At 33.3% G+C, this 27457-nt stretch overlaps 1 protein-coding gene across 2 annotated transcripts in view; it reads right to left on the bottom strand.

The window, feature by feature from the left end:
- Positions 1–1970: 1970 nt before the first annotated feature.
- The window catches only part of LOC125054400 (heparan sulfate glucosamine 3-O-sulfotransferase 5), a 36360-nt gene continuing 10873 nt past the window's right edge, over positions 1971–27457 (bottom strand). Inside the window, exons 2-9 of one of the 2 annotated variants that reach the window (XM_047656270.1) lie at positions 18883–18909; positions 15072–15246; positions 13861–14029; positions 5892–6035; positions 4527–4742; positions 3733–3950; positions 2578–2735; positions 1971–2284 (exon numbers count right to left, since the gene is read on the bottom strand). In XM_047656270.1, coding sequence (XP_047512226.1) covers positions 2079–2284; positions 2578–2735; positions 3733–3950; positions 4527–4742; positions 5892–6035; positions 13861–14029; positions 15072–15181 — 1221 coding nt within the window. In that variant the 5' untranslated portion in view covers positions 15182–15246; positions 18883–18909 and the 3' untranslated portion in view covers positions 1971–2078. The remainder of the gene's footprint in view (positions 2285–2577; positions 2736–3732; positions 3951–4526; positions 4743–5891; positions 6036–13860; positions 14030–15071; positions 15247–18882; positions 18910–27457) is intronic. The other variant, XM_047656269.1, reaches the window with a different exon arrangement.

Below are 27457 nucleotides of genomic sequence, written 5' to 3'. Positions count from 1 at the left end.
AGAATTTTTAACCTACAAACTTAACCGACATTAATTTGATATGCTTGATATTCTTGTGCGGAACATTTTTCTGGAACAACGTGTTATAGAATATTTTTTTATAAATTGACAGCAAATTTTTTTTATTTGATAGTTGAAGTTGACAAGTATTTATTAAATGTCAAATAAATTTATGGTATATTTTAAGGTATTCCAGTAAAACGTCCCTACATAGTGATCAACACTCTTTAATTCTAACTAGGACTATTAAAAGACATAATCACAATGTATCGTATCTTTCGTGCTTTATTTGTAGAATTAAAATTATACAAATATTCGTTGATCGTGAAGTTTGGATGAAGCGTATTACCTAAAAAAACTGTATTCAAAATTCGAGTGCTCGATCTTAATTCTATTCATTTATTTACTCGACGACTTTAAAATTATACAAAGAAAGGAGGTAAAGGTTTATTATTTTATATATAGTGTCGTAATCTGTGGAGCGTTAATAGACAAAAAGCATTGCATATTTGTGCCGACAAATTGAAAGTTTCCCGGGATAAAACAATAACAAAAAGTGAATATAATTTCTCCACATTCAGACAAATATAAAATAAATCAATATACTAAAAAGTAAACCTTATTAAGCGTCTCTTTATATAATTACTTTTATATCAAGACATTTTTAAAGTTCTTGAATCGCTGAGAAAATTGAAAGAGAAATGGAAAGTTGCGGCAACTTTGGTATTATTGATTTATTCAAACGTCGAGCAAATAAATGAAATAGGTACGTAGCTTTGTGTCATGATCTCGGGATCTTCTCGCATTACTTATGGACATTTAATGCTAATAGGCATTACTTTAGACTTAACTAACTCTTCAGTCTTGGACGTTACACTTAAATAGAAATACTCTAAAACCCGCGTCGAACAATCCGTCAAAATTTAAAATTAGTGATCTAAGCATTATCGCGTTTTATCACATCGTTAATATGATAGCGTATAGACACTGATATTTCTCAAGAAACGTCTAATTTTTGTAATATAGTTATCATAAAGTTCGCTATGAAACGGACAAACTTCTAAGACTGTAGGAAAATGACTAAAACCACATTAAGATTTAAAATACGCACGAGCGACGACATCTAAAGAGAAAGCGAAATGTACATTTATCTTAAACTTTAAAAGAACATGTAAAATCTGTAAATCTAAACGTTGTATAAGGGCTGCACTTATATATAAAAATATATTGCTCAGGGTTCCAGTGGGTACGGCTTACAAATCACTATTTAATCCTATATATCTGTATAAAACACTAAAGGAACTAAGGCTAAAGAACTAAATTCTAAAATTTTGCTCCCATAACAGATTTATAAACAAAAGAACAGCCAACTTCACGCTAATAAGCTACTTTATGCTAAAATGTATATATAAACGTTTTAAAAATTTCCTTAACTAGTGATATGTATTAGTTACATTGATATGTATGTTGTTCACAGGTAAGACAGTATTGGACGTGCCGTTATGCTGCAGTACCAGGAACAAAGGTCCAACATATTAAAAGTGTCTATATTATCTTGCTTTTCGTTTTTGAAGGGCAACTTCTTTAGGCGCATGCGGGTACAATTTTTACGGATGCAACGCAATAATAATAATATTAGCGTCACAAAGATGTGCAGCGTTTTTGTCGAAGAAAACGGAGAGATTGATTGAGAGAGCGTGAGAAGGGTGAATTACCTTAAAGAAATTAAATTTTTAAAATTAAAATTTGGTGAAGAGAATTTATGAAATATTAATATTTGATATTTTATGCAAAATAATTTATTGAAATCTCAAATGACGAATTGTGAATTAAAATGGCAGGTGTTTTTATTACCGAAGAAATAAATTTAAAAAAAATCTAATTTGTATTAATTTACGACACTTTTAATGACAATGAAAGTCATGAAATTCCTAACATATCTTCCTTTTCCCCTCCCTCTAAGTAATAAAACCTTCTTAAGCATATTGCAGCATGTAATAGACACTTAATTGTCTGGACAATTGACTCGCATGTAAATGCAGCATAGAGGCACTTCCATCTTAAAATAGTAACTATAATTAATCTTCGGGCCAACCCAGATCTTCGCCCACGAGGTCATAAAACCTTTGATTATGTTGAACGAAGAATTTTCGAAGCTTCGTGACAACAGCTGGGTCTACCCTTGGGTGCTTTCTGCCCTTTGTCTCACGAAGGCATTTATCCGTCGTATCATTTCGTAGGCAGTAGAACCCTTTTGTTTCGTTAAAATAGAAGTTTTTTCTACCTGTTGAAGACGAAGCTTAATAGAAACTATATAAAAATAGAAACTCAAAAGAAATTCTGAATTTATTTACATTCCTGATCGAGTAAAGTCGGTTTCTTGAATACTTGAAATGGCAGAGTATTAATTCTATTCAAGGTCTATTGATATAATTAATTAAATTAAACTACTTTGATTGCTTACTTACGACTTACTTTTCAAACTATTATTAAAATTCGTCATTTTTGAGCAGCACTTTGCCATAATAAAACCTTAGCATATACAATAAAAATAATTGGGATTAAATATTGACATACCTATTTTATGCTCAAGGCCCAAGAATTTTTCGATCCGTCGAAGTTGAGGTACAGGATCTTCAATCAGCTGATCGCCATTCACAACCAATATTTGCTCACGAGGGAATACCTCCAGCCATCGGTGTAAGTACGCGTGATAAAGAGATATTGCAATGGGCCTAAAACAATAAATATGTTTACTACAGAAATTGTTTTAAACGAGGAAAATATTTGACTTGAGTACTTAAGACACGACAAGGCAAATTATGAAAATTTAAAATACCACAAAGTATCTCATTAGGAGACCTTCACTTGCTATAATCCAGACATAGATATTAGATAGCTCTCTTGTTTTTCTAACAACCTTTACGACTTTGGAGTCTTTAAGAGAAGAGCGTACCACAATCGACCGGCAACGCATTTGCAAACATGGGCGGCTGTAAGCACCTAACCAAGTGTAAGTAAGTAAGCCCATATCAATCCCTCACATACCAAATACATATCAAGCCTAATGTATTATAATATTATCTTGTGCACGCCTATTTTTATAAATTTAATCAATAAATCAGCCTCAATTACCTACTTATTTTGGCATTTATTCATTCGTCTGTTACGTGTGTCAATGAATTTTTAAAGCTGAATTAAAGGTTTAACTACGAACTGTTACGTCTCCTTTCATCAGCGAAAATGCAATATACAATATTTGTACCTTTGTATGGAATAAACTCAAAATGTACACCTCACTTAGAATGCTACATGATATCTGAGTAAAGGCTATAAATGTCCAGGTGTGAGAAGCTGGGAGAGGCCTCTAGTTTAGTTTAAAAAAACACCGAAATGCCGAAAGCTAAAATTACGTAAGGATTAGAACGGATAAGTATTTCAACCTTACGATGGAATCAAACGCCCATATTTCTGTTTTAGGAGTTAACCATACCAAAGCACGCGAGCGCGAAACTTCGCGTATCATCTTGACAGCTAAATTACAAATGGCTGTCAATAAACTAACCTCCAAAGTTATCAACATATGCAAAGTTTCACAAATAAAATCTTTTTCGATGTTTTTCCATAGAAAATAACAAATTTTGTTGTAGGTATGAGGGTATAGCGCCGTAATTACTAATCTACCGTTAAAGTTAATTAGAAGATTCCAAGAGCGACCATAAGTTACTATACCTGTAAGCAACATTAATAGCTCCATCCGGTGTTATAGCGAGATGCTCGAAAGGTTTCGCGGCGTCCGGTAGAGGATGGCCCGGAGAGAATAAGGCTGGCGCAGAAGGAGTCGCGCGACTTCGCAGTTGAGTGTAATCAGATATCGCCCGAGTGACTGGCTCTCGGACTATCAGTAAGAGACGTACGGATGAGTTCATCGCTCGAACGCGCTCTGGGACCTATCGAGTTAAAACTAATTTAATATAATGTATAATTGGAGATCGAAAATGTAGGTATGTCCATAATATTAATCATAAATTTTCATTGATCTTAGTTGTCACATTGTCTATATTTTCTATAAGCAATACCAATAAACAAGATATATCAATAACAATTAAAAAAACACTCTTTTGTTTATGCCAACGAAAATGTGTCTTTACTATAAAGAGAAATATACTCAAACTCAGAATAACTTTATTCATATAGGCAAACAAGTACACTTATGAACGTCAACAGAAAAGATGTTAAATTGATTCTAAATTTATATTTACTACCAGTTCGCAAGTCAAGAGCGTAGAGCGGGCAAGAAGAACTGGCAAGAAACTCTCCGCCATTCTTTTTAATCGCCATGTTTTGAGTATTTGTCCCATGTTGTAATTAATAATAAAGAATATTAAATTTATATATCATATACATCATTAACGTAAACTGATTCACAAATTGCTATTGAATGTTTTGTCATTCTCACTCTCATGTCACTTTGCTTATAAACAAACGGCAAACAAGGTACTAGGGATTATACAATTAATGTTTACCTCCGGAGTAACAAAATAGCTCGGGCTTTTTTCAATCGTTATCTGTCCTTTGAAGGACAGAGGCATCTTACTCCTGTACCATTCGAGACCCAGAGCGTAATTCTCGTCACGATCGAAGAAATGGACCTCCCCTGAAGCCTTCTGCACCATCGGATGGAGGTAAAGCATTTCAAGTAATGCACGCGTTCCGCATTTGCGCACTCCGATAATAAGGGCCTATAACATAATTCTAGATATGTAAAAAGTAAACGGAAAGTAGATTAACAAGTTAATAGATTTAACTATATTTATTTTAATTAGATCAAAGAAAGAGCTTAAAATGAGTAAATAAATTTGCATCAAATTATTTTACCATTATAAGTTGTATTTTATATTTAAAGACTACTAGCCTAACTATACTACACCACGATGTATTCAAAAAATTGTTACCCCATTGCTATCAAACTAATTAATCACCTTCCTAGAAGTTATAGATCACTGCCGTGTAATGCTTTCAAGGAGAAGGTAATTAGATTTTTAAAGGCAAGGTGCCTTTAATGGGAGAGTATTTATATGTCTTGACAACAGTTATAATTAACTGTTCTTATTATTATGACATCGTGATAATTAATATGACATTTGCATGCCTATTTTTATATAGCTGATTCTGCAGTTTATAATTAACCAATATAAATGCAGCACTTTCTTTGCAAATAAACGATTTATTATTATAAGAAATTATAAATAAAACGCATACCAACAATAACAATGTCTATTTCAAAGAAGGTTTCGTAACAAGGCAATTTAAAAGTTATAATTTGAGTAAATAATATAGATGAATGCGTTAGAAGTAGGCGTTAAAAAGTCGTAGTAAATTAACATTTCGCTTTTACAATTCCTTGAATAATAAAGAACTTTCATGAAATTAGGACTTTTGGCATTTAAACTTTCTCGCTAGAAGTCGTTTAATAAACATTAGACTCTGAACTTTAAGGCATTTAAATCGTGGCAAATTCATTTATATAGCTTTATTCACGACTACTTGATATCCGCCCCCATCTTTAACTACACAGCAATTTTCTGGGGCACACAGACACATTTCTGTGTCCGTTTAATTGATCTTTGAAGCAGCTCTATAGCCAAGAATACTTAACAATTGTTTCATAAAATTTATCCATATGTGAAATTAATAGCAGTCTATAATCAAAAAATATTGTTCAAGGAATTGAACCAATAGCGTAGCTGTCAATCACTTATCTTACTTACATTTAACTAAATCGGCTTAGAAAGATTAATACGATGAGATCTGAACACTAAAATAGACGTAGAATGTGTCGTCCGGACGAGATATTACAATTTGTTTAGACTTTTGTCTGCTAAGTTTACCTGGGGTAGTCTACGAACGGGTCGAGGCGCTCGTGGAATTTTCAACCGTTTCCTTAAAGCCATAGGATGGCTTATTGTCCGACTGCTCTCTTGATTTTGTAATATTTTTCGACCTTCGCTGGCGGCTGAAGCAATACTTGCGGCCTGCAAAACATGATATCTATAATATACACCTTAGTAGCTCAATTGGTCGTGCTTCTGAATATAGTTAATTTGATACAAAAATTTTTTTTTTGCAATTTTGCTTTGCATTATTCTATTCTAATTAAAAATTTTGTGGCAAGGGGTGTTAAATGAAGCACACAAATAATTATTTATAATATAAATAAAAAGCTGAAATAACCCATCTACAATATGAAATGAATAAAAACTAAGGCATGTCAGACCTTCGTTATACTTTTATATAAAGATTTCAAAAAGTTTATTATTGAAGTTATACTACTTTAGGCGCGTTATGAAAAATTCATGAGAGTGAAATTTTACGATGCGCGCGCACCGTTACACAAAATTATCAGTATGAAGTTAGTGGCGCTGTGTATTTATATATATAATATTAATCCACATGCTTTGAGTTTCTACATTTAAAACAAGTGTTTCCATTTTGTTTTCATTATACAAGTGCGAATTTTATACGTGCGTCTGAATTATAATCATAAGTAAATATTAAATTTAAATCAATAACTCAAACTCAAACTCAAACTCAAAATATCTTTATTCAAGTAGGTAACTAAGTACACTTTTGAATAGTCAAGTTAAATTAATCGTAAATTTACATTTACTACCAGTTCGCAAGTCAAGGGCGTAGAGCGGGTAAGAAGAACTGGCAAGAAACTTTCCGCCACTCTTTTTAATCGCCAAGTATTGTCATACAAATTGTTTGAACTGGAGCAATTCAATCCCAAGGATTAGGATCATTTAAGTAGTCCTCAAATTTATAAAAAGCTTTGTTGATTAATTTTCGTTTAACGAGGACTTTGAATTTATTTAGTGATAATTCTCTAATTGCGCTTGGGAGTTTGTTGTAAAAACGAATACAATTTCCATATAAGGAGTGATTTATCTTTTGGAGCCTGGTTGGTCGTACACTCAAATTAGTTCTATTTCGCGTATTATACTGGTGAAAGTCACCATTTGTTTTAAAATCGTTTATATTTTTTTGGACATACAACAAGGCTTCAAGAATATATTGACCAGATAGTGTCATAATATTTAATTCCTTAAACTTATTCCGTACCGACTCCCTCGGAGAAACACAACAAATACCCCGAACAGCCCGCTTCTGCAGCACAAATATGGATTGAACCTCTGCAGCAGCACCCCACAATAAAATGCCGTACGACATAACGCTATGAAAGTAGCTATGATACACAATTTTAGCCGTGTCCTCATCAGTAAACTGTCGGATTTTCTTTACTGCATATGCTGCAGAGCTCAGCCTATTCGAAAGAGTCTCTATGTGTGGGCCCCATTGGAGTTTACTATCTATTGTTATGCCTAGAAAAACAGTTTTGTCAACAAAGTTTAGTTCACTGTCCTTAATTTTCAGGTTACCAATATCTCGCTTTACGCTAGTAGTTGTAAATCTAATACATTTTGTTTTATTCTCATTAAGCAATAAGTTATTTACATTAAACCAGTTAACTATACGAGAGATAGAATTGTTTACATCGTCCAATAATACGTTATTCCTATTCACTTTAAATAGAAGTGAAGTGTCATCAGCAAACAATACCATCTCATGAACTTCGTTGACAAAGAATGGGAGGTCATTTATGTAAATCAGAAATAAGAAAGGCCCGAGAATCGATCCTTGGGGGACGCCCATTGATACCTGCGAACCCGGAGAGGTGACTCCATTGACATGAACTCTTTGGATCCTTCCCTTTAAATATGAATTCATCAGGCTGGAAGCTTTGCCATCAACGCCATAGTGTTGAAGCTTTCCAACGAGTATATCAGGATGAACACAGTCAAAGGCCTTTGACAGGTCACAAAAGACGCCGACTCCATCATATGATTCTTCCCAGGCGTTAAATATGTCCGAAATCAACTTCACACCGGCATCGATTGTGGAGCGACCCTTAGTGAAACCATACTGTTTATTATGTAAGAGTTTATTTTTATTAAAATGTAAAGAAAGCTGGTCTAGCATTATCTTTTCAAAAACTTTGCTCAACGCAGGGAGCACGGAAACAGGTCTGAAGTTTGACGGATCAGACTCACTACCTGCCTTGAACAACGGTGTAATCTTACTTAATTTCATTTCGTCCGGAAAGACTCCACAATCGATACAGCTGTTAAAAATTATAGACAATTCAGAGCTTATTACATTAATAACGGAATTTAAAATGACTGTTGACATACCCCATATATCTTTACTTTTTTTTAAATTAATAAGCTTAAAAGTTTTAACGATATCATTACAAGTTATATGTTTAAACTGAAATTTAATATTACATTCAGGTACACATTTTTCTAGCAATGAGATCGCAGCAGCAGGTGAAGAATCTAGGGACTTGGTCGTATTTAGTGGTACATTTGTAAAGAACTCTTCAAAAGAAGAAGCTACCTCTGGGTCAGATTTTATTAACTTCCCTTTAACTTTTAACATATAATCAGTTCGTTTGTCAGACGTTTTACCTGATTCTTCATTTATTATTTTCCAGGTAGCTTTTACTTTATCCATGCTATTTTTTATTTTTGAACTTAAATATTGAGACTTTGCAGTTTTGCAATCTTTTTTGAAATTATTTGAATACAACCTAACATATTCCCTAAATTCCACACTAGTGTTATATTGCATTTCGTCATAGATTTCATATAATTTTAACCTTTTCCTGTGTAACTCCTCATTTGCCCAGTCACAGAAACTTGTTTTCTCAGAGACCAATAAAGTCTTTTGAGTAAATACTTTCTTGAATTCATCAATAAATGATCCAAAAAAAGTATTGTATAAATTATTAGGGGATGAGTTGCCACACAGAAATGGCATTCTATAGACCAATGCTTCTCTAAATCTGTCCAAACGGTCATTTGTAATAGGAGTTATCACAATTTTCTTCTTTTTACATGTTTTTTGTTTCCTTAATTGGAATTCAAACCATTGACCAGTGTGGTCAGATTTAAATCTATTGAAAATACAAACATTCAAAGGGGCTATGTCACTATATATGTTATCTATACAAGTTGCGGTGCTAGCTGTTATTCTTGTGGGTGAATGAAATTGATTTATTAAATTGTATGAACGAAAAAGACTAAGTATGCGTACACTTGAATTAGAATGACAAAGTAAATTGACATTAAAGTCCCCACACACAATTAGCCCTTTATTACACTTTACTAATTTACACAATATCTCCTCTAATACATTTTCAACATTATTATAGACAGCTGATGGAGGACAATATAGACATACAACAATGAATTGCTCCAGTTCCACACAGGAGATTTCAATAGTTAGTTCTACAGAGAGGCTGATAATATCCTTTCTTTCTTTGCATTTAAGTTTTTTACTTATTAGGATTAATGAGCCACCATGAATTGCATTTTCTCTGCAAAACACACTACCAACCCTGTGGTTACAAAAATTAAACAAAACTTCATATTTTTTTAGCCAGTGCTCTGTTATGCACAAAAAGTCTATTTTTTGACTATTCAAGAATAGTTCAATTTCTAATTCTTTATTTTTCATCCCCTGTATATTTTGATGAACCACAATAATTTTTTGGGAATGAATTTTATCACATAATATACTTACCTTATTATTGCAAGAGTGGTGCTCTGTTGTCCTATTATCTAATTTAAATAAATATTATTTGGAATTTCTTCCAAGGTCTTATAATCTAATGCTTGCTCAATAGAAGCAAGGGGTCTAGCCAAATTCTTGGCTGTCATCTCTATAAAATATGATAGCGAACTACTAATTAATATTAGAAAATAATAATAAATATAATTATAATATTAATAAATATTTATTTATTTAATTTTTCAAATGTAAACAGAACTTTATTGACTATAATGACTCTTTTTCCAATCTTTGATTATTTAATTGTAATTAATTATTTGCATGCAATCAAAAACTATTTTTAATTATGCCAAAGAAGTATAACTTCTTACGCGCGTACATAAGTACACGCACCCTTTTTTTTTATTTATTTATTAACACTTCTTTGCATGTAAACAGAAATACAGTACAATTCAAATAATTAAATAAAAAGGAGGGCATCTGGCGGACTTATTAGAGAGAAAACACTCGAAAGCGCTCTCTTCCAGGCAAACATTGTAAGAAAAAAAATAAGGTGAGTGCAAGAAGTGCAAAACTACATAAGAGATAAAGTTACTTAGACAAAACTGATGGAACAAAACAAAGCAATTAAAACATATGTAAAGAGTGAAAAAAATAATAAAAAAAACACATGAATCACGATAATTTCAAATCAATTAGTGCGAAAGTTAGGGGATACGATGTGGACTGGTACTGCTAGTAGTAAAGTAACCCGTCATATTTAAAACTTGCTGAACAAAAAAGCTCAACATTACACACTACAGTGGCTAACAAATGTATGTGAAAGAATAACGTTAAAGTTAACTAAAAAACTTTAGTAGTTTCATTAATTTTTCATAGTTATTGCAAGAAGTTTAACCAAGTGGAAACGAGTTATTTGTACCTCGTACGTGGATAAAAGTTGAGTGTGCAAAACTTTCGAGGAATCTTAGAAGTCGTGCCAACCCAGGAATGTTACCTATACTTCACGAGGCTAATAAGTTTCTGAACTGACCTACTTTTCCTTTGATATTTTTTATTTTATAATGTTTTAATTGTGTAAAAATAAGTTGCGTAGACTACTCGTACTTTTTAACAAGTGACTGTATACTGTATACATAATATCGTTTATATACAAATAAATAACATTATTATTTATTTACCATCTCCGTAGGTATGCTGAGCTACGATAATACGAGATTTAATATCTGATTGACTGATACATTTTTGGAACGTAAAGTGTTACCAAATTATTAGTGGTCCCATTGCGGGATAAACATACTTTAAAAATATTTCAACGCATAGTATTTCTATACAATATAATATTATAAAGAGGAAAGATTTGAGTTTTTGTTTGTTTGAAATGAATAGGCTCCGAAACTACTGGACCGATTTCAAAAAATCTTTCACCGTTGGCAAGCTACACTATTCCCGAGTGATGTAGGCTATGTTTCATTTTAAAAAAAATTAGGTATGCTTACTAAAACTTGAATAATCTAACCCAAGGTGTAAAAAAATAAACAAAAAACTTCCCTCAATCGCGTGCGCTGCGAAAACTATTAATGATAGAACAAAATGATGTATTTCAATTTTTCAGGTCACATCACTATCTATAAAAAATGTCACGACTGCATGTCTCTATCTTTTATAGTTACGTCACAATAAGCGTCCTTTTATGAATTTATTTTTTATTAAAATACCACCGCTAGAAAAGGCTCTTTATTCGTACCTAGGTATTGATCCTTATCAAAATAAATACCAACGTTTCACATAAGGTACAATTTAATGGCATTGTGTTCTCCTGCCGTTTCTCTTGAATAGTTTACTACCATGTAATATAACAAAAATCTTAGCCACAGCAACGCTTGGCCGAGTCTTACCTAAATTGACATGAAGTGAACGCGTCCTAATTTAAAAATGGAACGAAAAAAAGAATAGGCTAAGATAAAAATCCTTGTGGCAGGTCAGCCTTTCTTTCGATTGAGGCTTTGTGCCGGGAACTTTCAGTAGGCACTACTCGCCCACTCCGCAAATGTGTCGAGACTTAAGAGTCCTTGTGAAAGCTAACCAGTATAATTGAAAGGGATTCTATGTGTGTTCTGATTCGTGACACACAAAAGAGTATTAAGTAATGAATTATTGACGACGTTGTTTAGATTTGTATTGTTTTAAAGTATTTAGAGTAACAAATGTCTTGTATTTTAATATCAGGATGGTTTACTAGTTCGTCGCGTAACTACGTACGCGCGGAAATACATGTTTTGTTTTTTTTTAAACACAATCAATTATATTCTTTCATTTTAAAGGAATAAAGTAGCTTACTGATTAATAGCGCAATGATACTGCCTACTAGAAATATGCAAAGTTTTCGTGTTGGCAAGTATTAGACTCAGTTCAGGAATAAGTTTAAATGTTAGGAAAGTATGTAATGAAATTCCGTACTTTCCTAAACACACAATTAAAGTGAAAAAAAGTCTTACTCAAATGGGTTATTTTGATGGGCGGGAGAGTTTAAAGTTGAGTTTCATCGATCGATTAATGCCAGAAAAGCTTTAAATAGCTATTGAATCTCATTACAATTAAATGGAGAAAACAAAGCATTCTTCATCTAACTGAAGCTTTTTGTATTGTACATTATAGTTCCGTTATCTTTTGGCGTCACGAAGTTAATAATTGCTAAATTTACGAAATTTGTTTTCCAGATTAAATGTGGAAACCATAATTTATATCAAAATTTCAAAATTCAAAATCATTTAGTCATATAGAAAAAGAGTGCTTATGCTTATATGTTATGCTTCATTATATAACATAGTCGATATATATGTATTCATTTCAGCAATAGAAATATACGACATCAAATTCCAATAAAGAATAGACGATTCTGAATAAGCTGAAACACAATTTGCATATAAAAAGTTTTCTATCGAATTGTACGCATAGCCAAAGATTTATTACCGTACTTCTGTATCGCTGTATTACAATATATCGTAAACTTTACTATATCTTCAACCGAGAGGCTATAAACTTATACGAGATTTCTACTTCTTTAGATTAAAATCTAATTCAAAGATTACTTTTGTACTCCCATTGACTTTTTGTGATTATTACTTTTTTGTTTATAGAATAGGGGGGAAAACCAGCCTACTTGGCACCTAAAAAGGGTGGTCATCGTAACAAACTCAAACTCAAACTCAAAATATCTTTATTCAAGTGGGTAACCAAGTACACTTTTGAATCGTCAAGTTAAATTAATCGTAAATTTACATTTACTACCAGTTCGCAAGTCAAGGGCGTAGAGCGGGTAAGAAGAACTGGCAAGAAACTTTCCGCCACTCTTTTTAATCGCCAAGTATTGTCATACAAATTGTTTGTAGCCCATGAGAACCCATTTTAGTGGGAGCGTTGCCGGCCTTTGAGGGAGGAGTATATTCTTACAATTGGAGGTCGTATCTCCCAGAGGAGACCCCCATCGGGAGTCGATTCCACAGTTCGCTAGTTCGCAAAAGAAAGTGTTTTGTGAAGCGGACCGTGGAAGACTTTCTGCTAGCCTAGATGATGCTGCCTATACATATAAGTAAGTCTCTTTCTCATTCTTTTCGTGTCTAATAAGTGTGTAAGTCTAAGTGTGAAAACGTCACCCTTAGACTTACACACTAATCGTCACCACACTATCGTTAATTTAACAAGTACATCGCCCGTTAAGTTAATCAGAGTATATTGTATTAATCTCTGCAGTTTAATTACGAAAAGAAATTAATAGGTACCATTACATAGTAACGTGCACTGATACCTTCATTAAAGCTGATGGTTTAAAATTTTACTACCCATAAAATTATTTATCGTTTACTTTATAGACTTATCATTTTAAGTTTTGATTCTTGCAAGTGAGAGTTCAATGACTCTAATATAATGGTGGTATTATTAGTGTATGTAAAATTTAGAAATACATGCACTTTGTTAAGCAATACTAATATAGCATCTGAGACTGAATTTATACTAAGCCATGTAAGGAAATATGGATCAATGTCTAAAATAACTATTATGTTGGATGTCTTCCACTATCATCAAAAAGACCAGTTAACAGTCAACGCAGGCCTTGCGTATGAATAGAAATAGATGCAGAAATCTGACGGCAAGACTTTCGAAGGGCTGTAGCATATGTATACAAACTGGATAAGCGATACTTAATTACAGAAATTAACTTACCTGAATACTATACAGTGCACTGTCATATAATACGTGGAATGTGAGAAAGAGAGAAAGCAGAGTGACGGATAGGAGGGCCGCGGCTAACTTCGGCCGCGACACTCCCACCACAAGAACACAGTCCGCCAGCTCGCCGTCTGCTGGTCGAAACGCCGAACGAGGTAACCATCTGAAATTGACTCTGATTAGTCTGTTGCTACGAGCTACCAGCATTACTTATTACTTGCAAACTGTAACTCTCCATAGCAATCCTGACTACAATATTAAAGTTTATACAACTGTATCTTAAGTATGCAAGAGCAGTGTTGGCCTAGTGGCTTCAGCGTGCGACTCTCAGGTCGTTGGTTCGATTCCCGGATGTGCAAAAATGGACTTTCTTTCCATGTTCTTAACATTCGCTCGATCGGCGAAGGAAAAAATCGAGAGGAAACCGGCTTGTGTTAGACCCAAAAAGTCGACGGCATGTGTCAGGCACAGGAGGCTGATGACCTACTTGCCTAATAGATTGACAAATGATCATTCAACAGATACAGAAATCTAAGGCCCAGACCTAAATATGTTCTAGCGCCACTGATTTTTTATTTTAATTATGCGTCATTAGCGCTACGAATATTGGAACAATGATATGCAAAATAATTAATATTTCTTCCTGCTAAATGTTATTCCGAATGCATTAACAAAAAGGTAGAGTGAATTGTCAATAATTATTTAACGATGCAAGATTCTCACATATTTTATTAATTTGCTACGAATCTGCTACGTCGTAGATCGTAGCTATGATTTTGTATCATGACCATTGCTCTACATTTTTTAAACTTATAGATTATATATAATTAAATAAAGCTTGTAATTAACAAGAGTTAATGATACGTATATTGTTGAAAATTCAAGCCACAGTCAATAATTATCACGAGTATAAGATTACCATGTTATAATAATTTTCATATAATATATGATAATTTTATTGAAAATGGATATTAACTAGACGATTTTCATAATGTAAGTACAGTGCCTATTGGATGAAGATAAAAAAACTTCTTAAACTATTATTTCTGAACATACTATTATAATAAATGTATAAAAATTAGAATGAGAATATATAAAATAATATCATATGGAAATATAATATATTCTAGTGCATGAAAAAAATAGTCAACAATTTTAATAATTTATCATCATGGTTATTTATATAAATAAATACATATACTCACAGAATATCAAGCGGGAGTGACTGCGAGCAGCTTTTATAGTCAGCGCGGTATTTGGTAGGCAGGGCCTGGCTTACGTGCCCACGCGACTCCATGGAACCTCCATTTATCATACTCCTTACGTGTCTACATTCTCCTCCCTTATACCTACGTTATCTTCATTGTATCTGAAAGAGAACTATTCTAAGATAAGCTTACAGTGATGTATGACACCGGGTAAATTATAATAATAATAATAAATCGTTTATTTGTCAAGATAGTGGTACAATTAGATCGAACAACAAGAAAAATCCGCACAATCAGCCATATATAAATAGGCATGCAAATGTCATATAATAATAACATTAACATAATGTCATAATAAGAAGTTAAGTCATTTATAATTGTTAAACTTATGGTCTAAATACTCGCTCACGCTATAAAAGCATAAATAAATAAATTTATAAAATATTGGTTACAGTAATTAAACTCGAGATCGCATCGCAACGTTTCCCCTTTTTGGCAAAGGTCTCCCCCTCCTTCCTCCATGTCGCTTTCCGCTCCACCCACTTCCGGCAACTTCCTTCACCACGTCTTCCCACCTTTTGTACTGTAGCCCTTTTTTCCTTGATATTAGTCTTCGTACGGTTTTGTTCTCGATGTAGTCCATAGCCCCTTCAGCAGATTTCTAGTCTTTTAACAAAACCTTGGTGAGTGTCCCGTTTATTCGGGAAGTTATTTTCGGGAAATTTCCTTCTAATTACACTCTCTATCTATTTCCTGCCCATTTTTAGGTCATTTTCATGTCATTTTAGGTGGAAGATAGTAGATGACCGTAGTACTAGCACTTCTGTGCACACTCAATCAATCTGCCGTTTAGTAAAATTAGGAGTTGTTCACAATTTGTAATTTCTCTGGTTATATCTAGCCCCGCAACAATTTCTGCAGTCCTGGTTGGGCTCCTCCGAAAATAATAAGATGGTGTCGTTAGCGAGCCTTAGATTTGATAATTTTTATCTGTTTCTTTCTATCTCTCTCTAGGCCAAAGCTTTCCCAATGAAGTTGCTTAAGGAGTAACTGTATAGGTTTGGCCGACAAATTCTAGTTCAATTTCGACTTTCACTCTTTCTTTGCTCTTTTAGTTTTTCTCCTGTTCTTACCCTGTTTTACAGTTGGTAGCTGCCTTGTAGGTGGTAACCCCGATTTGTATTTAGCAACCATGTTTTAGACGTGGCAGCCCCGATTTGTCATTTCCGGTTACTTAATTCGCTGTCAACGTTTTGCTGTCACTAATGAATGTCAACAATTGTGAACTTGGAAATCTAACCTTGATATTCTGGAATGTTGTGATGATCTTATTGATTTGTCTTCGTTTTTTTACCGTATAACAAATGCTGATGCTTTTTTGTCCCTTTAATTGATGTATATGTTTTGTAGCGGTCTATATGTTCCTTCAATTTTAATTTTTTATGTATGTTTAATATGTGATATATTTATGAATGTTTTTATTACGCAAATATTAATATTTATTTTATCACTATTAAGTTTATTGTTTGAGTTTTAATTTTTGTTTTACATAATTTGTTTTAACTAAAGTAAATGTTTTTTGTCTTGATGTGAAACGTCAAGGTTCACATTCTATATTAATAAACACTGCCTGAATAAAAAGGAGAAAATTTACTAAATTACATATTATGTCCTAAATTTCGTAATTAAGAATACTAACTAACTTTCGACACATTGGTCATAAACTACGAGAATACTGCTGTAGTATTATAATTATATTTAAGACATATAAACAGTAAAACAGACATGACAGCGTTTACCTTAGAGCCTCAGGTTTTTTGGCGAAATTTGCCAAATTGATACACCACAAAATGCACGAAAACTTAATATAAATAAGTCGCATCCTAACAAAACGCATTTAATCTCTTTCCTGTGTTGTTTATGAAACAGAATAATATATTAATGTGCGAACGCCTGGTTTATTATGAATAATATAACAAGGACTGGCTCGCGTCCAATTATGCTCATTCGGTTCCGGCAATTCTTTACTAATAAATTGAGCCTTTGAAACAAATTGCTTTGAAAATATGTTCAAACACTCTAAGCAATTTAAATTCATATTTGAATGTACTTTAATTAAGGGTGAATACCTAGTATGGGTGAGTACGAGTATTATTACGTTTGCTATCGATTTGTTAATGAAATATTGAATATGCATTATTCGCATAATACTCGCTCATATAGTACAGGAATGAGGAAAGTATTGTGAAGATACCGCCACGGTTAGGACCGAAAAATCGATGGGGTGTGATAGGTACATAAAGCTACATGCTTCTTAAACAATTATTATGAAAACTTTGAAGTGAATTTTTGTAATTATACTTAATTATGTAATTAAAATAAAATTAATTGTAAGTCAAGCGTGCTTTTAGTTTTAATGTTAGTATAATAGTTTCGTAATTTTAATAAGAAATACCTGTGAGCTGGCTTATAAATAAATAGGTATATGTCGGAGCCATAGATAGCGCTGGTGTCAGCTGCCATTGTTATTATATGTCACTGAGCTCATAAATTAACAACGTGAAAATCTTAATTTATAACCGTAACTACTTAGATTTATTCGATTTACCAATATTGCTAGATCTACAAATTAAGATTGTGGAACCAGCTGCCCATTGAGGTATTTCCGAACCAATTCGACTTAGGGTCCTTCAAGAAAAGAGCGTACCGATTCCTGAAAGGCCGGCAACGCACTCGCGAGCCCTCTGGCATTGAGAGTGTCCATGGGCGGCGGTATCACTTAACATCAGGTGAGCCTCCTGCCCATTTGCCCCCTGTATTATAAAAAAAATTAAGACTATTTGATAGTCTGTAGTAATAGTATTTTCAATAAAATAAACCAGTGGCGCTACAACCTCTTTAGGTCAGGGCCTCAGATTTCTGAATCGGTTTCATGATCATTTTTCAATCTAATAGGCTAGTAGGTGATCAGCCTCCAGTGACACACGCCGTCGACTTTTTGGGTCTGTTAAATGCGCACATAGAAAGAAATTCCATTGGTACACAAGCGGGGCTCGAAGCTACGACCTCAGGGATGAGAGTCGCCCGCTGAAGCCACAAGGCTAACACTGCAATAGTATTTTCATATTCATTATTATTAATGTCGGAGCAAAAGCGTTAGTGTCAGCTGCCATTGTCATTATATTTTAATAACATCAATGTCAAATTACTTCAAAGTGGTTTAATTGATTTGTCAATGTCGCTAGATCTATAAATTAACGATCATTCAATGGTCGATAATAATGACTCTATAGTCATTATTGTTAAATTTGAAACCTTTGAAATTAAACGACAATCAATATTGAAGTATGTAATCTTGACACTCGTCCTTACGACTGCCGTTTGCCTCTGTAGTCGATTCGAGTTCGGCCGCGGAACGAATACACGTAATCAACGAGTCAGCATTTCTGACGCATTATCTTCAATAATTTATCTGCAGGTCCTGTTTTTGTTAAAATTGAGGTCGGGCTTTTAAGTCATTGTTTAGGTTGTCGTTTGTTGCTTTGTCAACAATTGGTCCCAGTCTGTGCCTTCCTGTCGTTAGAAAATTCCTGCATCATTATGTAGGTGCTGCCCTCGCTCCTTGTTCCTGTGACTCCTCGTTAATCCATTCCTCCATCTCACTCCGTCACATATATACAATACTATAACTATCATTAGGAAAATACATTGAAAATTTTTCAATATCTGTTTGGTACTAAAAATAGAAAAGTACATAAAGTTTTGAGAACTGGTAATAAATGTACAAGACGTGAAGAAAATTACATACCATATTCCACAGCGCACCTCGCTCTACCTGCAATGACAGAAAATGTTTTAGAGGAAACGGAAATGAGAAACGTATATCTAAAGGTTACTTGTTTTAATATTAACATTAAGTGGCTTATTAGACCCATGGTTATTCGACGTGAGATATTACTTAGTTTATGTCCGTCATAATTGTACACATAATTCTACATGGATATTTTTGTAGTCACTTGATTTAATTTAAATGTCTAATTTGTTTTGAATTTATATATTATAAACAGTTTTTTCAATTCAATATGACCTCTACTCACATACAACTTCATTCTTAATAGAAAATCAATTTCGTTGCGACATCGTATATCTCGTAATCTTTTAGGTAGAAGCACCTGTCTAGGATTTTGTTCAAAATAGCCTCGCCTATTTCTCGTCATTTCTACTTTATATATGGCTTTGTTTTGTTTCTATTATCGATTCTATTTACCACTTCCATTGCAAATAAAATGGCGCTACAATCCTATATGAGCCTCAGATTACATTTTTTTTTTAAATAAATAGTCGGTTTGATGTCTTAACGTCAACGTTGTTTTTCAACGATTTTTGCCTTCCTTTGAATAAGTGTTAAATTCGCACTTTAATGATTTATCCATCCCACCCAAGGACACAACATCGGGGTTGAAATTCAAACGCTTTAGGTAGCTAGAATTGCTCCAAAGAGTTTCTTGGCAAATGCAGACTTCTATCGTTATTATTTTTATACCATTACCAAAATATTATGTATAATTATGTAACATTAGGCAGGAGGTTCATCTGAAAACTCAGCTGCAGGTCTTTCCGGTAGTTTATAATTAATACGAATTTCTAATTTAAAGTACGGAAAAGTAGTCATACAACAGTCCTGATTTAATTAAATAATTCGTAAAATACCTTTAACATGCGCCATAATTAATTAGAATAAAGTATGAATTTCTTTGAATCTCCAACTATAGCACAAAATAAAAGCATTACGGCATTATTCAAGTGGGTTTTGTTAGTGGTAATTGCGTAATGAGTTGCGAATTTCCCTCCACCTATTTAGCTTTATTATTCTCACGTCCTACGTAAATATAAATTCGTTATCCTAATATTTCAAACTCATTTACGTGTTCATTTGGCGACCATTGCTGAATTATAAAATATCTATAAATGTGTAGAAATAATCTTATTTATCGTATTAGTGATACAAACAGTTCTGTATCATATTAATCACTGAATGTTCCGTTTTATATCTTAAATTTAAGGTTTATTTTCATTTAGCACATACATTTATGCCTTTATATATGAATTAACCATCCAACACAAAAGAAAAGTTATTCAAAAGAGTATTGAAATGGCGTGTTTCTGCATACATACTCTTTAGTAGTGTTGGCCTAGTGGTTTCCACGTGCGACTCTCATCCCTGGGGTCATAGGTTCAATGTAATCGTGAGGATAAAGTAAAACCTGAGGCCCAGCCCTGAAAGGTTGTAGCGCCATTGGTGTATACGTCTCAGAAGTTCAAGTATAGATTTTAATTAATTGGATACAAATTTCGAATTTGATTGATAATAAAGAATTTCCAACGAAAATCACATTTATTATATTTCATAGAAGGTTGGGGTTGCACTTAAACTACAAAACTTAAACAACTTCAGGTTCTACAAAATAAATTAATTAAAATGGTCTTTGCTTGTCCTACTCTTACTACCAATAAATTAATGAACATTGAGCAGTTGGACAAATACACAACATGCATCTTAGTTTCAAAAAAATAACCACATAGAAGGATTAAATTTAAATTCAGTCCCACACGTTGCCGACAGAACATCAATCACATACATCTACATAAAATCAGAACAGAATGCGGTCGCACAAATATATGTTATTTAAGACCAAATCTTTACAACAGCTTGCCTCCTGAGATACAGGAAATGGCAGTAGACCGAATACGCCTGCGAAGTTTTTTTTTGACTTGAATGCAGTAGCGTACGACGGCGGCGTAATATATTGTACTTTTTATGATTTTATATATCTCGTGTAAAATATGTTATTAATGGCAATAAACTTGATTTTGATTTGTAACCCTTATGTGCTTAGTCGTTTCTAAGTCTTGATCACAGATTTCAATATCTTCACTGTTTTATAGACTAGATATAAAATACAGGTTGTCTAATAATGATTTTCTTCGCCGTAAAAACGAGTGTTAAAATAAAAAAGTATTGGTTGTAGCCTGGATCCAAACACGAAACCTCGACATTGAAGGTTGCTAACTAGGCTATACTGCTGTAAATGTTCGATTTTAATCAACTATTTATTACGGCCATTACCTCATTGTGACAGGTAACAATAGATCCAATCAAACAAAAGCTTACCTATTCACCGTAACAATTGGTGTAGTTATGATAACCAGAACCTGTACGATAATAATACTCATAATTATTTCAAAATCAAATATAAATAATTATAATATTTACAGTAAAAGTATAAAAGTCAAATTGTATTAAAAACATTCTTCTCAAAACTTTTCGAATTATTATCGCTTTTCAGCTATACTGGTAATATACGTATTATGCATTTACCTGCAATAAAAAAAACTACTTAAAACATTTGAATTAAATAAATTTACGAAGAATAGGTTTTTTAAACAAGACCACACAAAAAAATCCTCCTTGATATGATAACGAAACCAACTGAGAAACTTTCAACACATTCACATTAAGTTTTCTATAAAGGAAACTAGGATATAATCACGAAATATTTAAATTATTTAAATAGCCCGAAGTTACGAGTGCTTTTCAGCAATCTGAAGGCATTTTAAAGAAATAAATAACTAACTGGGTTACAAACGTCTAAATTGTACAATTACTTATGTTTTTACGATTATAAAACTCCTGACGTTTTGCGTGCTTCAATGCATGCATGGCAATGGGTTGGTCAGATGAAATGAAATAAATACAAGTAAATACATGGGTCTAGACTCCGAATAAGATTTTGTCCCATTCGGTAAAAAATGAAAAAGAAATGTTTATTATAGAACATAAGATACATGTATCACTTATTCCACGCCATTAAATTTGAATCTATAGGCATCCCTACTCATCAGCAAAGAAGACAGAGGGAGTAGGCCGAGGGAAAAACACGGCGTAAAAACTCTCGGTACTCTTTTAAAATAGCAAATCATCAAACAACACTTATTTTAAAACAAATATCGCAAATTAATTAGAAGAAGCCTGTCTAGCACAAGTCCCAGGCCCTATCAACTAGATAATCGTTAACTTTATACCTTTTACACAGCTTTTCTTTAATACATTACCCACCTAAAATGGCACTTTTGAACGTCAAAAAAAATACAAAGAAGATTCTAGTTGCCCCTTCCAAAAGGTAGTTTCGTGTGGAGAAGAATGGGTAAGAAACTCCACACTTACTCTTTTAAAATAGGTTTACAATATTTATTACATTTGTTAAATAATTATATGTGAAGACAATGAAATATTAGTATCCCTTTTCCCAAAAAAGAATGACTAACTTTAGTAATCTAGTATGGGGAAATTGCAGCCTGCGTTCGTTCCGAGTATTTACATTGTGCGTATGTCCTATTCTAGTAAATAAAGGTTGCAACCGCTACTTACAATGATCAGTCATGTGTAATTCGTTGTGTATATTTTTTTTTGTAAAATAAATATATTATTTGTTTTTTATCTTTACTTAAACATGATTTGTAATCATTTATCATTATTCAAATGCACGGAAGCCCAGCACTGCTTTTTAATTATGAGTCGTATATTTTATAAAACAAAATTTGATGAAGTCAAACTGGTCATAAATACTTTATTTAAAGTTGGCTATTTAATGTTAACCTAATGAATTCGCTGTACCATACCTTTGGAATTTGAGATCTAACTATAAAAATTATCAAACAGATACATACATATATTTCCCCATCCCAAAGACAGATATTTACCAATCACTTCAAAAGCCCAACGCGAATTCACTTTGAGTGTCGTTGGAAACCTTTTTAATTATATTCTATTCGTATATAAACCCAACCTTCGACCATTGTAAAATACATATATAATGTTACTTTTTAACGCCGCTGCGTCCCTCCGGTGAAGGGTAGGTCAAGGCAACAATGCAACCGAGTATTAATACCATACGAGCTTCGTACTAGACCTCTATTTATGAAGGCCGATTAGTCTGGCTTTGCATCTAAAATTGAAATGAACATTGCTAACTGATGCACACATGCTTAACAATATATTAATATTATGTGTTAATACTATGAAACTGAGTTTCTTTTTTCGAATTTGACGGCAAGAGTTTATTTTTAAATTCGATTTCAAATGTCAAAAAATTTTGATGATCAAAGTTAAAAAAAACTGAAATAAATAGTATTTTTAAATACCGGTTGTGCACCAATGGATCGATTTTCTATTCAATTAACATATACTTGCGTAAGATTTATGTAACCTAACATTAGTTAAGTTACATAGATATATTTTAGTTGATAATTAGAAGTGCAAACCAAATGTTAGCAATCATTGCACACTTGGAGCCAAAATGAGCCCTTTAGTTTTTCCCAAACTCATAAATTGTAATATAAAATTCTCGTTTCCGACAAATTCAAATTCAAAAATCATTTATTCACGTAGGTAACACATTGTACACTTGTGATTCGTCATTAAAGAAATAAATATTAATGCTTCTAATTTTACATTTACTGCCAGTTCTCAAATCAAGGGCGTAGAACGGAAGAGAAGAACTGGCAATAAACTCTCCGCCACTCTTTTTAATCGCCATGTTTTTTTTTTTTTTTTTTTTACACAACGTTTGTAAGGAGCTGCAACCATTACACCATGTTCCACCATGACATTTTAAGTAATTAATAATAATAACATAAATAAAAACAAAGACTTGATATCAGCAGGAGGCATGGTGAAATAGGAGCACGCACTTACATTCTCGTGAGAACAACACGCAAACACATAGTCGAAATAATTAACATCACCGCATACACGAATTCAAGTACGACCAGTCACCACAAGTAGCACCCGTTCACGAGTATGACGCATGGCCAGCCATCGGCCCCCTCGCCATATTTTAGGGAGAGAGACAACCCGACGCATGGACGCCGCCACAAGCAATGACATTTAAGCGAGCATGACGATCCTTGAAATGTGGACTTGGCTACATAAGAAAATAATAATAATACTGAAATAATTGGATACCACATGGATCACGGTTTGTTCCCACTTTACATTAAAACAGTCGTGGATGTTGACGATCGCCCCAGAGTCTGGAAATGCAGCCGAGAGATTCAGTCGTGTTACCTATAATATATACTGGAGCAACTCATATCCAAGCACTAGGATCGTTTAAATATTCATTTATATTATAATAAGCCTTAGCAAGCAGTTTTACTTTAATGTACGATTTAAATTTATTTATTGACAACGCTTGTATCTCACTAGGGATTTTGTTGAAAAAACGTATACAATTGCCTTGGAAAGAATTACTCGTTTTATGCAGCCTTCTGGTTGGTGCGCTAATTTTGTCTTTATTACGAGTACTATAATTATGGAAGCTACTATTCTTTTTAAAGATATCTATATTTTTCCGCACATACAAAATATTCTCATAAATGTATTGACTTGCCAGAGTCAAAATATGTAATTCCTTAAATTTGCTTCGGACCGACTCCCGTGGGGACAACCCACAGATCGCTCTTATAGCCCGCTTTTGCACTACAAATATCGATTTAATGTCAGCTGCATTACCCCACAAAATAACACCATATGACATTATACTATGAAAATAGCTGAAATAAACAAGCTTTGCTGTGTTCTTATCCGTAAGATCGCGTATCTTTTTTACTGCGAACGCTGCGGAACTTAGCCTATTCGAAAGACCTTCTATGTGTCGGCCCCACTGGAGTTTACTATCTAAAGTAATTCCCAAGAACACCGCATTATCAACAAAGTCTATTTCCTCGTCTTTAATTATTATTTGAGAATGACTACTTTTTACATTTGTAGTTACAAATTTAACACATTTTGTCTTCTTTTCGTTTAACTTAAGATTATTTGTATTAAACCAGTGAACTACACTGGAGATGGCACTGTTTACGTTATCAAGTGATGGATTTTGTCGTTTCACTTTAAATAAAAGCGAAGTGTCATCAGCAAACAGTACTATCTCGTGAAGCTCCTTTACAAGAAATGGCAGGTCATTTATATAGACGAGGAATAAGAAGGGACCAAGTATGGAGCCTTGCGGTACTCCCATAGTAACAGAGGATCCCTGTGATATAGCTCCATTTACATTTACCTTTTGAATTCTATCGCTCAGGTATGATTCCACAAGATTTAGCGCTTTTTCGCCAATGCCATAGTGTTGAAGTTTCTTGATTAGGATTTCGTGATGGACACAGTCAAAAGCCTTTGATAAGTCGCAAAAAACTCCAATGGCATCATGAGAATTTTCCCAAGCATTTAAAATCTCGGAAACTAATTGAATGCCAGCATCTGCTGTGGAGCGACCTCTTGTAAAACCATACTGCTGTCTATGCATAATTTTATTATTATTAAAATGTATCAATAATTGTTCAAGAATGATTTTTTCAAAGATTTTACTCAAAGCCGGCAGCACTGATATGGGTCTAAAATTTGTGGGGTCCGAAGTGCTGCCCGTTTTGAATAACGGTGTGATTTTACTTATCTTCATCTGGTCTGGAAAGACTCCACAATCTATACATTCATTAAATATTATAGCCAACTCTGAACTGATAGTATTGATTACTGATTGTAAAATGAAAACAGATACACCCCAAAGATCTTTAGTTTTTTTTATTTTTAGCTGTTTAAATGTTTTTATAATGTCATTGCAGCTAATGCGGCTAAATACAAACTTATGATTGCATACAGGAACATTCTTTTTCAATAATAAAAGGGCGGCTGATGGTGAAGAATTTAAAACGCTGGTTGTATTTAAAGGAATGTTAGTAAAAAACTCTTCAAATGCAGAGGCTACTTCGAGGTCGGAACTAATTACTTTGCCGTTTATGTTCACTTTAAATTCAGTATCCTTTCTGGAGGTTCTTCCAGTCTCCTCGTTTATAATTTTCCAAGTAGCCTTTATCTTATCAGAGCTGTTGTTTATTCTAAGACTTAAGTGCTTCGCCTTAGCGATTCTACACTCTTGCCTAAAACTTTTTGAGAATATCCTAACATAAGTTTTAAATTCTTCACTGTCATTATACTGTTTTTCATCATACAACTCATACAATTTTAGCCTTTTTTTGTGTAGCTCCGGAGTTGCCCAGTCACAAAAGGTAGGTTTCTCCGAGACCAAAAAAGTCTTTGGAGTGAACACATTTTTGAATTCACCAATAAATGAATCAAAGAATGTGCTATATAAATTATTAGGGCATTGGTTACTACGCAAAAATGGCATTTTAAATATCAAATTTTTCCTAAATCTGTCTAACCGATCCTCTGTTATAGGAATTGTGCATATTTTCTTTTTTTGATCTTTACATTTTAGTATTTGGAATTCAAACAATTGACCAGAGTGGTCAGATGTAAGTTTGTTGATAATACAGGCGTTGAGAGGAACTATATTACTATAGATATTGTCAATATATGTTGCCGTGGTGGCTGTTACCCTAGTTGGTACAATAAAAGTATTAATTAGATTATATGATTTAAACAGATTTAGCAAACGTTTACTTGAACTACAGTTGTCAAGCAAATTTACATTAAAGTCTCCACTAACGATCAATTTTTTCTTGGATTTTTGCAATTTGTACAGAACCTGCTCCAATATTTTTTCTAAACTATCATATTGAGCTGAAGGAGGGCTATACAAACTAACAATGATAAATTGCTCCAGCTCAACACAAGATACTTCTATAAGGCGTTCCACAGAGAGGCTCACTATGTCCTTCCTTTCTTTAAATTTTATTTTTTTACTAAGCAATATTAATGAGCCACCGTGTATTGCATTTCCTCTGCAGAACGAACTACCAATCCGATGATTACAAAAATTGAACATAAGTTCACATGTCTTTAACCAGTGTTCTGTAATACACAGTATGTCAACATTTTCACTGCTCAAAAACAACTCAATTTCTAATAATTTACTTTTCATGCCTTGTATATTTTGGTGAACCAGATTGATAGTATTGTTCTTAAATTTACTTAGCTTACTTTCTAATTCTAGGCCAGAGAGACTCTCTGTTGTCTTAGTGTCTAATTTAAATTAGATATACTATTTCTTGGAACATCTTCCAAGGTCTTACTAACTAAAACCTGCTCAATAGAAGCAGGTTGTCTAGCCAAATTCTTGGCTGTTATATACAATAAATATGATAGCGAATCAGCTATCTGTCTTTTAAAATATGTAGGTAGATTATATCTATCCTTTGTCAAAAAATAATTATTACAACTAATGTACCTATTGGTATCAATTAGTGTAAAGTTTTTATTGTACAATGTTAATGTGTGCATTGTCTGATTTAAAATATGTCTCGCATGTCCAATAGGTCGACAACACCTATATTTTTATAGGTAACATAAGTGTCACTTA

Source organism: Pieris napi, chromosome 12 (genome assembly GCF_905475465.1).
Source record: "Pieris napi chromosome 12, ilPieNapi1.2, whole genome shotgun sequence".
In the NCBI taxonomy this organism is placed as follows: Eukaryota; Metazoa; Arthropoda; class Insecta; order Lepidoptera; family Pieridae; genus Pieris; species Pieris napi.
The sequence above is the reverse complement of the archived record's forward strand: the minus strand, read 5'-3'. Positions and strand labels throughout refer to the sequence as shown.